The 11,591-nt window shown below is 52.3% G+C and overlaps 1 protein-coding gene across 1 annotated transcript in view; it reads left to right on the forward strand.

Annotated features, from left to right (window-relative positions):
• Window positions 1-11,591, forward strand: part of FER1L5 (fer-1 like family member 5) — a 47,245-nt gene that overhangs the window by 27,798 nt on the left and 7,856 nt on the right. The window contains exons 20-26 of the mRNA XM_045162410.1: window positions 3,923-4,047; window positions 5,138-5,238; window positions 5,996-6,173; window positions 6,252-6,407; window positions 7,405-7,536; window positions 8,822-8,985; window positions 9,300-9,513. Of these exons, the coding sequence (XP_045018345.1) occupies window positions 3,923-4,047; window positions 5,138-5,238; window positions 5,996-6,173; window positions 6,252-6,407; window positions 7,405-7,536; window positions 8,822-8,985; window positions 9,300-9,513 (1,070 nt within the window). The remainder of the gene's footprint in view (window positions 1-3,922; window positions 4,048-5,137; window positions 5,239-5,995; window positions 6,174-6,251; window positions 6,408-7,404; window positions 7,537-8,821; window positions 8,986-9,299; window positions 9,514-11,591) is intronic.

An 11,591-nucleotide genomic window follows, 5' to 3' on the forward strand; every position in this document is an offset into this window, starting at 1 on the left:
GGTATGGTCAGCCTTTACCATTGGAAACATTCTGATGGGTGTGAAATTGTACCTAATTGTAATTTTTATTTTTTTGGCCACTCTAAGTGGCTTGTGGGATCTTAGTTTTCTGACTGGGGGTGGGACTTGGCCCCTGCAGTGAAAGCACCCCTAATCACTGGACTGCCAGAGAATTCCCCTTCATTTTAATTTCCATTTCTCTCATCACTAATAATACTGAGCATCTTTTCATGCTCACATATCTTTCTTTAATGAAGGGACTGTTCAGGTTTTTGCCTATCTTTCATTGTTTGTCTTTTTATAAAAAGACGGGAGTCTGTCTTTACATTGCAGGAGTTCTTTTACAAGGATACAATTCCTTTGTCAGATAGGTTCTGCTAATATTTTCTTCCTCTCTGTGGTTTATTTATTTCTTATTGTGGCCATGTATCTTGCTGCTGCTGCTGCTAAGTCGCTTCAGTCGTGTCCGACTGTGCAACCCCATAGACTGCAGCCCACAAGGCTCCCCTGTCCCTGGGATTCTCCAGGCAAGAACACTGGAGTGGGTTGCCATTTCCTTCTCCAATGCATGAAAGTGAAAAGTGAAAGGGAAGTCGCTCAGTTGTGTCCGACTCTTAGCGACCCCGTGGACTACAGCCTACCAGGCTCCTCCATCCATGGGATTTTCCAGGCAAGAGTACTGGAGTGGGGTGCCATTGCCTTCTCCGGGCCAGGTATCTTACTGTGGCTTTAATTTGAATTTCCTTAACATCAAATGATACTGAGCATCTTTTCATATGCTCTTAGCCATTCATGTGTCTTCTTTGTTTATATGTTTAATTCAAGTCTTTGCCCATTTTTTCAGTTGGGTTGTTTATCTTGAGTTGTAAGAGTCCTTTATATGTTCTGGATACTTTATCAGATATAGGATTTGCAAAAAGTCTGTGGCTTGTCTTTTCATTTTTTTAATGGTATCTTTGGAACTGCAAACATTTTCAACTGACTGAAGTTCAGTTTCTTTTTTTTCTTTCATGGTATCATATGTAAGAACTCTGCCCAACTCAAGGTCATAAAGATTTTCTACTTTTTCTTCTAAAAATTTTACAGTTTTAATTCTTACATTGAGCTGTATGGTTCTTATTTTGGCCATGGCACAGCATATGGGATCTTAGTTCCCTGATCAGGGATCGAACCCTGACTCCTGCAGTGGAATTGCAGAGTCTTAACCACTGGACCCCCAGGGAAGGTCCCTGTGGTTCCTTTTGAATTATCAATAATTTTCATATGAGTATTCAGTTTTTCAATCATCATTTGTTAAAAAGATTATCCTTTTTCCAGGTGGGTTTTCTTAAATTGTGTTTTTAAATATTCTGTTCCATTGTTCAGGTTTTCTGCTATTGGGGCTCCACTTATGGGCTTAACAATTCTCCTTACTTTTCTTCTGTATCTGTCATTTTCTCCCTGATCCTTTTCGGCTCTTTATTTCTATCTTATTTTGGTCATTTTTCTTTTTTTAATGTCTACTTTTATTTATTTGGCTGCGCTGGGATTTAGTTGCAGCATATGGGATTTCTAATCTTCATTGAGGCATGCTGAATCTTTAATTGTGGCATGTGGGGTCTAGTTTCCTGGCCAGGGATCGAACCCTGGGCCCCCGACACTGGGAGCACAGAGTATTAGCCACTGGGCCACCAGGGAGGTCCCCGGTTGCCTTCTTCTTTCTTTGCCTCTCGCTGGATTATCTGCTGAGTCTGATCCCTGTTGGGCTTCCTTTCATGCCGTCTCCCTTCCTATAATGTTTTTGTTTTCTCTTCTGTTCCTTTTCTGAGTTTTGCCAGCTCACATATCCTCGTCTGAGTCCTGAGTTCGCTCCGGGGGAGTGTTTTAGCTGCACTCTGCCCCCATCCAGCCTTGGCTCCCGCTGTCTGTCTTGTCATTCATCCCCCATCCCCAGGTGACTTCCATCACCCTTCAACCCTCACAGCTCCTCAGGCACTCACAGCTGATTCTGGCAGCCCTTATGTGTATTCTGAGCCTGCAGACTGTATCTATCTCCTTGTTTTGCTGAAAATGGAGTTATTTCCCTTCTCCTTGTTGCTTTTGTATGCTATCCAAGAGCAGCAGAAGAAAATTGCCATCTTGTGTCGGCTTGCTCACATCTGAGAGCCCCAGTCCTGGATCTCTGTTTATTTATCATTCCTGTGAGTCACTCAGTGCGAGGGTCTGAAACTGGTGTCCTGCCAACAATTCAGGAAAATTATAAGATACTTGCTCTTTGAAAATGACCTCTTACCCTTCTCTCTTCTAGCTCCTTCTCAAATTTACTCTGTCCTCTGTGGAACTTCTCATGCTGTTCCACACGTTTGTAAATCTTCCTTCTGTATTTTTCATCTCTCTGGGCTGCATTCTGCATAATTTCTTCCAGATCTTTTAGGAAAAGCCATAGGTAACTATTCTATTAAAAAACTTTTGGCAGCTCCCTCTCTCCCACATCATCCTTCTCCACAGCATTTTCCACCACTGACACGCTGTATTTTATATATTTTGTCTTTTTTGATCCCAGTGTTTTTTTTTTATAATTCTTGAATAGACTTCTGATTCGAATAGACTTCCAATTCAAATATAACACATCTATGGAAAAGTACACAAACCAAAGTATTCAGCTCAATGAATTATTGCAAAGCAAACATAGCCACATAACAACATTCAGACCATGAAACAAAATCCCAACATCCCAGGGGCCCCTTGAACCTGCCACCCCCCACCCACACCAAGGGCTGCTGTCCTTCTCCTAACTGACAGTTAGTTTTGTCTGGTTTTTAACTTTTTATTTTTTAACTTCTCTTTCGTTTTCTTTTAATTTCTGGATTTAAAAAGTTATCTATGTATTTGGCTGTGTCGGGTCTTTGTTGAGATACGTGGGATCTTTTGTCGTGGTGCACGGCCTCTCTAGTTTCTCCGAGTCGTGTGCGATCTTAGCTCCCCCACCAGGGATCAAACCCAAGTCCCCTGCATTGCAAGGCAGGTTCTTAACCACTGGACCACAGGGAAATCCCCAACATAGCTTTACAGGGGACGCAATTCAACCTATTTCACAGGGGTGTCCTCCTAGACCGCCCACCTCAGACAGTGCTCGGCTGTCTCTCCTGACCTCTGGGCCCTGGCAGTTGTCACAGAGACAGCCAGTTCTCCAAGATTTTCCAGAAACTCAGAGGACAGATGTCCACTTTGCTTCCACTTGCCTCACAGACTTTCTGCTTTGACCTTATTTTCGGTTTCCTGTGGATTTTATTTCAACTCAGCAAAATGTCTCAGAAAAAGAACACCATGTGTTTCATCTAGCTTTCCCTGCCCTTGTTTCAATAAGAATCACGGCCGGGGGACCCAGTCTGCCAGGCTCATCACTGGCGTTTGACCATGCCTGCCCCTCCACCCCCCTCCTCTGCACAGGCAGGCCCTTTATCTCAGGTTTCTACCCACCCTAACCAAACTCTGGGTCTCTGAACCCAGGGCCCACTCCTCCTCTGCCCCAACACCCAGAAGGAAGACCCCACCTCAAGGCAGACCCAGGCCTCGGCATCTCGCCTGAGTTAGGGGCACAGGCTCTGGAACTGAATGCCTGCATCATACCACCTGGCTGAACCATTGCAGGGAAACCACTTCCCATCACTAGCTTGGGTTTTCCCACCTGTGAACTGGGGACTTTGTGACCCGAGTGACATGGAGCACTGTGAGGGCCCCGTTAGGCCAGCTATGCTCATCAAAGCATATCCATCCTGAACGGGCCCACAGCCTACCCTCCAGCAGGAGGGGTCCAGTTGGGATGCTTTAGCAGATCACCCCCTAGAGGAATGGAGTGGCCCAGGGAAGGTCCTCTGAGAGTGACACGGTGAGGGGTGTCCCTCAGACACCCCCTCCCCACACACGTGGCTCTGTGTTTCAGGGAACATCTACCATTACGTGCCCTGGTACAACACCAAGCCCGTCGTGGCCGTGACCTCCTTTTGGGAGGATGTCGGCTTCCGTATGAACTGCCTCAACCTCCTCCAATTCACGCGGGATCGCCTGGTGAGTCGTGTGGGCAGGGGAGTGATGGGGGCCGGGGAGGACCCCTGGTTTGTTTTTTTTTTAATTTGTCTACACCGGGTCTTTGGTTGTGGCATACGAACCGTTAGTTGCCACATATGGGATCTAGTTCCCTGATCAAGGATGGAACCCGGGCCACCTGCCTTGGGAGCATGGAATCTTAGCCACTGGACCACCAGGGAAGTCCCAGGACCCAGGCCATTGATGGGAGACTTGGGGAAATGAGCCGCAGCCTTAGGAATCTGGTCACTCAGCTCTCTCATGCATTCCACACCAGTTGAGGTGCCAGACACAAGCACCGAAGACATGAGGATGCGTAGACACAGTCTTCACCAGCAGGGAAGTCGGATGTGCGATAGTTAGGGCACAAAGCGGCAGGGCTGCGGTGGAGATTCAGATGCTAAGAGCCACAGGGGCAGAGAGACTCAGGTGGGACGGGTGAGATGAAGAGAGGAGAGTCAGAGGAGCTGCTGGAAAAGGAGATGACATTTGAGCAGAGTCTTGCTGGGGTTGGTGGTGGGTGTACAGAGAAAGGAACACTGGGCAAAGCCATAGTGAGAGGAAGTTCGTGGGTGGCTGGGGTGTGGAGGTGATGAGGAAATAAGACCAGCGGAGCTGGGAAGGGTCAGATCACAAAAAGTCTTAGGTGTGTGTTGAGGGGGGAAGCCACCGAGCGGTTTTAGACAGCAGAGCCCCCCTGGTTCCCCCACCTTAGATGGTCTAAGCCTGAGGTCAAGACCCTGTGACCCCTTCCCTGTGACCCATGGTCCTGGTACATCCTGGCTTCTTCCTTCCACCCATTTTTTCTGTAGGGTAGTCAGGAGGGGATCCTAGCCTTCATTGGTATGTGACAGCTTTGGATATGGACATCTCCAGGTTACCCCTCCGTTCAGTTCAGTTCAGTTGCTCAGTCGTGTCTGACTCTCTGTGACCCCATGGACTGCAGCACGCCAGGCTTCCCTGTCCATCGCCAACTCAAAGGTCCCTAAGCCCTGGCTGAAAGCATCCTAGGCCAATCAGCCTGTCCCAGGGGAGCCCCACACTCACATACTGCTTCTCTCCTGCTGGGCAGAAGGCCAACCTGGACACCCTGAAGTCCATGAGGAATCCGAGGGACCCGGCTCTGCTTCCCCAGTGGGAGAAACTGCTGAGGGAGCTGGTGGAGGACTGCAAGTAGGGGCAGGGGGCACCTACCCCTGGGGCTAGGGCTGAGCTAGATCAAGTCTACACAAGGCCTGGGGCACAGACCAGACCCTACAGAACAACTACCCTACCGCCTCCCTCCTGCACCCCTACCTCCCCAGGAAACATAAGCTCAGATCTCTCTCCAAACAACAGAGCTGCTTCTCTGCCATTCAGGGACCCCCCAAAGAGAGGAGAGGTCACTGCCCCCTCTACATCCACGCCTGATGATCTTATCAAACCAAGCTTCTCTCCATTGTCCAGATAAGCCCTGCACGTCCCAGCCCACACCTTCTCCTCCATCACTCCTTGCCACAAGAAGAGCCCTTGTAAGGCCTCTCTTGGGCCTGCAGCCCACTTAGATCCCCTCCTCCCCGGGTTTGGTTGGCCCCCCTCTCACAGCTCACACCTCTGTCCACGAGGAGGTCCTGAGCACGGGCCTGGCACACCGCGGGGGCTGGGAGGACTGGAGCAGGAGGTATGAGAACCCAGGGCCAGACCCACAGCGAGCGTGCTTCCTGAGGAGGGCAAGCAGGGCTCCCTACCACTCGCTAGGCTTGCACTTTGTCTGCAGGCCTGTCCACCAGGTTGACCAGCTGTTCCAGCCAACTTGGTCTCAGAGGACCGGTCAGCTGGGTCAACCAGTAGGGCAAGCTCTCCGGTCCAGGGAGGACACTGAGGCTGGGTGGGTGGTGAGCAGGTGAGATGGGACGGAGACCAGCCCCCGCTCCCCCGGTCCTGGCCACAGGCAGCCGCTGCCCTGCATGACCAGTCAGCCCAAAGCCACCGACCTGGACAAGAACAGGTGGAAGCTCCGCCGCCTCCTTCTGCAGGAACTGGCCCAGAAGGCCAAGCAGGCGCCCCCCAGGGACATGGTGGCCACTGCAGAGGGCTGGCTGTACCGCCTCAATGCTGTGCTCCCCGAGGTGGGTGTTGGACGCTCCGGCAGGGAGCGGGCCCTGGTGCCGGCTCCTCAGGCGGGCCTGACGCTCTCGCGCCCACAGCCGCAGATGAATCTCCCGGATGTGATGATCTGGCTGATGGCCCGGGAGCAGCGGGTGGCCTACGCTCAAGTGCCTGCCCACAGCATCCTGTTCTCCCCAAATGGGGCCCGGCACTCCGGCAGGTTCTGCGGGAAGACACAGACCCTATTCCTGCAGGTGGGGAGGCCGGGGGTCCTCAGGGGAGGAGAGGGCCTGGGACACCCCAAGGGAGAAGCCCTGAGCCCCCCACCCCAACCCCGGGGAGCCCCCATGAGCCTCTGGAGGGCATGCCCATTTCCTCTCTGCCGGGCCCTTTCCCAGGAGAAATGGAGTTTACACAAAGGGAGGCGGGAGCCTGGGGCCATCGGCATGGAGCCGATGCCAAGTCCATGACCATCATAAATGTTCCTCAAGTTTGTCCCCTCCATCGTCCTCAAGCCTCACTTGGTCCTGTCCCTGTTCCCTCTCCCCTGGTCCATGATTGGCTGCTATCTACATATTTAATGCCTTTAAGGTTTGGGCTCCAGCCCTTCCTATCAGATGCAATCCATAAATAAGGCTGACTGAACACAAGTCTCCAGTCCTGAAGACAGTCCTAACCTCCAGGCTTCCCCCTCCCGCCCCCGGCGAGGCAGTTTCTCAAAGACTCCCTGGCTCGCCATTGCCCTTCCTGCTGTCATGGAAGGCTCTGTCCCAACGGTGTCCATCTGAGTCCTTATCTTACAAGAACACTGAGACTTGAATCCTGGTTCTGTGGCTCACTGGCTTGTGTGAGTTGGGGCCAACTGTGTCTGGCCTCAGCCTGCTCCTCTGTGAAATGGGCTGGTGATGAAGGTGCCCGCTCTGTAGTGGTGCGTGAGCATCAGAGCACGCGTGACGCGTGTGGAGCTTAGCGCAGTGCCTGGCACAGCGCACAGCAAATGTCATCGTCAGCGTCACCATCAACACCACCACTCCCCAGAGCATTTCCAGGCTCCCTAGTGGCCCTGCCCCTCCACACTCCTGCACCCCACAGCCTGCACAAGACTCTGTTATGCCCGTCACCCAACTCAGTGTGAAGCCCCTGCTCCTGGGGCTTGGGGTGAAGGGGCAGGTGTGTGTGCCCCTCCCTAACCCATGCCCCTGCCCCCGGGGGACCCAAACCCCTGTGGTTGCTGACCTGCCTCTGACTCAGTACCCAGAAGGAGAAGGAGAGAAGGACACCCTCCCCGCCCAGCTCCGGGTCTGCATGTGGCTCGGCAATGTGACTGACAGCAGGGACCTGGAGCTGCTCCGCCAGGGCGAAGTGGTCGTGTATGCAGAGACGGTGAGTGGGGGCGAGGCGGGGGGCTGGCGGGAGGGTGACTTGGCACCAGCCCAACTCCGACAGTGGAGAAAAGATCGCTGGCAGAATCTGAGAACTGTAAAAGGAGCTAGAGGGAAGTGACAGAGACTAAAGGAGTCCCTTGTTGACAAGCCATGGCCTTGGTAACAGGAGGGCAACTGAGTGGTCCCCTGGAGCCAGTCACTTTCACCGGGATGGAGCTTTATGGGGAATTTCTCCCAGTTAGTTCAGGGCACATAAAGTGAGTAAGGCTCAGACTGCTTGCAGGGTCCTTGTCCATCATTAACATGACAGCCCGGGACCCCTACCCACCTCAGCTAGGGAGGGGCAGTTCTGAAACAGAGGAACTGGAAACGGGGTAGCTTCCCTCAGAACCCCTCAGGGGGTTGGGCGAGCAGCTGGCCAGAGGTTGCTCTACAATCAGAGGAGGGGGAGGACACGGCTCACGAGAGGTCCTGAGAGTAGAAGGGAAATAAGTTTTGAGTTTCAGACTTCCCAGGTGGCTCAGTGGTAAAGAATCTGCCTGCGATGTAGGAGACCTGGCTTCAGTCCCTGGGTCAGGAAGATTCCCCTGCAGAAGGCTACCCACTCCAGTATTCTTGCCTGGAGAGTTCCATGGACAGAGGAGGTTGGCGGGCTACAGTCCATGACTCGCAGAGTCGGACATGACTGAGCAACTAACACTTCAGACTTTTTAACTGAGTTAAAACCTGTTTTCATGGTTCCTATGTTGCATGCTGTGGATGGAGAGACGGCAGGACTGGGAGGCGCCGAGACAGAGCGGGGTTAGGATGAGTGCAGGGAGCAGGGGCTGCGTGTCCCTCAGGGGAGTGTGGAAGAAAGTTCCAGACCCAGTGGCAGTGGTGGAGCAGGACTGGGTTCCCCAGTGACGTGGGGAGGACAGGTCACGCCGCAGGCAACCAGCAGGCTCTAACGCAGGCATCCGCCCCACTCCACTCCTCCACAGCTGAGCCACCTGGGGTAGAGGTGACCTCTGAGCCTCCGCCTCATCACCCGTGAAATGGGAGCTGAAAGGGGCCTGCACGTGAGCACTTGATTCATGGCATCTGCCTGTGCTGACGGACAGCGGGGGAGGTGCTGTCCCATCACAAGTGACTGCACAGCTCCTGCCCCCGGGCAGGTCCCACGCCCTTTGTTGCCTGGCTTCCTGTTTCTAGGAGGCGCATACAGCCCAGGGTAGGAGGCTTTGGGCAGGTGCCGGGTGTGTGGAGGGGGCTGTAGGCACTGATGTTTTCCCCTCTCCCAGTATGAGAACCAGGCCAAGTTTAAGGACCAGTGGGGACAACAGTTCCTGCAACACTGCCCCAACTTCTCGGACGTCACGGGGCACAAGGCCCTTCCCAAGGAAGATTTCAAAGAGCCCCACGGATGGCACTGGGCGGGTCCGTGGACAGTGGAGCCTCAGAGGAGGTGAGGCTGGGGCATGGGGCCTGGAGCCTGGGTGCCCCTGGACAGGCAGCCTTGGAGCTGGCACTTCATTTTACCCAGGAGGGCCAGTAGGCAGCAACTCAGGGAGGCAGGCATACAGCCACTGAAGCCTGGTCCCGGGGGACCTGCCCACCGCACTACCCTGCACGGTAGGCCCCGCTGCCCAGCCTTGCCCAGAGCAGGTGCTGCTGCCAGGTGTGGGAGTGCTTGGCCAGCAAAGGAGGACCCCAGGGGTCCATAAGCTCAGGGAACTTGTGCTGGGAAGTGCTGGGAACTTGGGGTCTCGCCGCCCCCAGGCTGCTCCTGGACACGGACATCAACAAGAGCCAGGTGCTGGAGGAGGTGTATGAGAACCAGCGCCGGGATGCCATGGGGACCTGGGTGCCTGCCGCCATCCCCAACACGGATGTGGTGAGCAGGAGGCATGGGGGACAATCCATGCTCCCGGTGTGGGGGGGCCTTGGAAGCTGGGAGCGCTGGATCAGTGGGACCCTGGTGAGCACTGATGGGGTTTGTATCCCAAGGTGGCAGGAAGAGCTGCCCTAAGTGGGACTGGAAGAAAGGCAGAGTGTCTCCATCCCCTGTGCAAAGGCAGTGCTTTTACCCAGAATAGGAGGCTCTGTTTGGAGCTGCTCTAAACCAACACTGCCCGAGAAAACGTTTTTGTTTTTTTTTAACTTTTTATTTTTGATTGCAGTAAAGCCAATTAACAATGTTGTGATAGTTTCAGGTGGACAGCAAAGTAACTCAGCCTCACACATGCATATATCTGTCCTCCCCTACACTCTCCTCCCATCCAGGCTGGCACATAATGTTAAGCAGCTTTCCCTGTGCTAGCCAGTAGGTCCTTGTTGATATCCATTTTCAGTTCAGCAGTGTGTGCGTGTCCATGCCAAACTCCCTAACTATCCCTTCTCCCCTAGCAACCATAAGTTCATTTTCTAAGTCTGTGAGTCCAAGAGAACTTTCTGTGATGATAAAAAATGTTCTGTATCACCACTATCCACGTGTGGCTATTGAGTGCCTGAAATGTGGCCCTTGTGGGAGTGAGGAACTGAACTTTAAATTTTGTTTCTTTTCTATTTGGCCACACTGCACAGCTTGTGGGATCTTAGTTCTGTGACCAAGGATCAAACCTGGGCCTCCGGCAGTAGAAGCTCAGAGTTTTAACCATTGGACCACGAGGGAATTCCCAAATTTTGTTTCATTTTAGTGGACTTAAACAGAAGGAGCCCCAGGGGGCTGGTGGGCTTCTCAGGTGGCTCGGTGGTAAAGAATCCACCTGTCAATGCAGGAGACACAAGTTCAATCCTTGGGTTCAGATGATCCCTTGGAGAAGGAAATGGCAACCCACTCCAGAGTTCTTGCCTGGAGAATCCCATGGACAGAGGAGCCTGGTGGGTCACGGTCTATAGGGTCGCAAAGAATCCAACACAGCTGCACAACTGAGCACACGCACGTGGAGGCTGGTGGCTGCTGACTTGGTCAGTTCAGTTCAGCTGCTCAGTTGTGTCCGACTGTTTGTGACCCCACGGGCTACAGCATGCCAGCCTTCCCTGTCCATCAGCAACTCCCAGAGCTTGCTCAAACTCATGCCCATTGAGTCGATGACGCCATCCAACCATCTCATCCTCTGTTGTCCCCTTCTCCTTCCACCTTCAATCTTTCCCAGCATCAGGGTCTTTTCCAAGGAGTCAGTTCTTTGGCATCAGGTGGCCAAAGTATTGGAGTTTCAGCTTCAGCATCAGTCCTTCCAATGAATAATCAGGACTGATCTCCTTTAGGATTGACTGGTTGGATCTCCTTGTATTCCAAGGGATTCTCAAGAGTCTTCTCCAACACCACAGTTCAAAAGCATCAATTCTTCAGTGCTCAGCTTTCTTTATAGTCCAACTCTCACATCCATACATGACCACTGGAAAAACCACAGCCTTGACTAGACGGACCTTTTTTGGCAAAGTAATGTCTATGCTTTTTAGTCTGCTCTCTAGGTTGGTCATAACTTTTCTTCAGGGAGCAAGTGTCTTTTAATTTCATGGCTGCAGTTATCTGGAGCCCCCCAAAATAAAGTCTATCACTGTTCCCATTGTCTCCCCATCTGTTGGATCTTAGTTTTCTGAATGTTGAGTTTTAAGCCAGTTTTTTCACTCTCTTGTTTCACTTTCATCAAGAGGCTCTTTAGTTCTTTGCTTTCTGCCATACGGATGGTGTCATCTGCATATCTGGGATTGTTTCTCCCGGCAATCTTGATTCCAGCTTGTGCTTTATCCAGCCTGGTATCTTGCATGATGTACTCTGCATATAAGTTAAATAAACAGGGTGACAATATACAGCCTTGACATACTCCTGACTGGACAGCGAGATTAACTCACGTCTTGCAGGCTGGTCTCCTCTGCACAAGGGCAGAGCTGGCTTGGGTGTGGGCAGGCAGCAGCATCCACCTGAGATTCAGTCACGCTATTTTACTTTCATAGTCACATGTATGGTTATTTCCTACTTATGTTGAGTGGTTATATAAAGTTGATATAGAACTGATAGTGCTTATATAAAGTTTCCTTTCAAAAGTGCATGTACAGTTCAGAAGGGCA

The sequence above is a fragment of the Bubalus bubalis genome, chromosome 12, assembly GCF_019923935.1.
Source record: "Bubalus bubalis isolate 160015118507 breed Murrah chromosome 12, NDDB_SH_1, whole genome shotgun sequence".
Classification (NCBI taxonomy): Eukaryota; Metazoa; Chordata; class Mammalia; order Artiodactyla; family Bovidae; genus Bubalus; species Bubalus bubalis.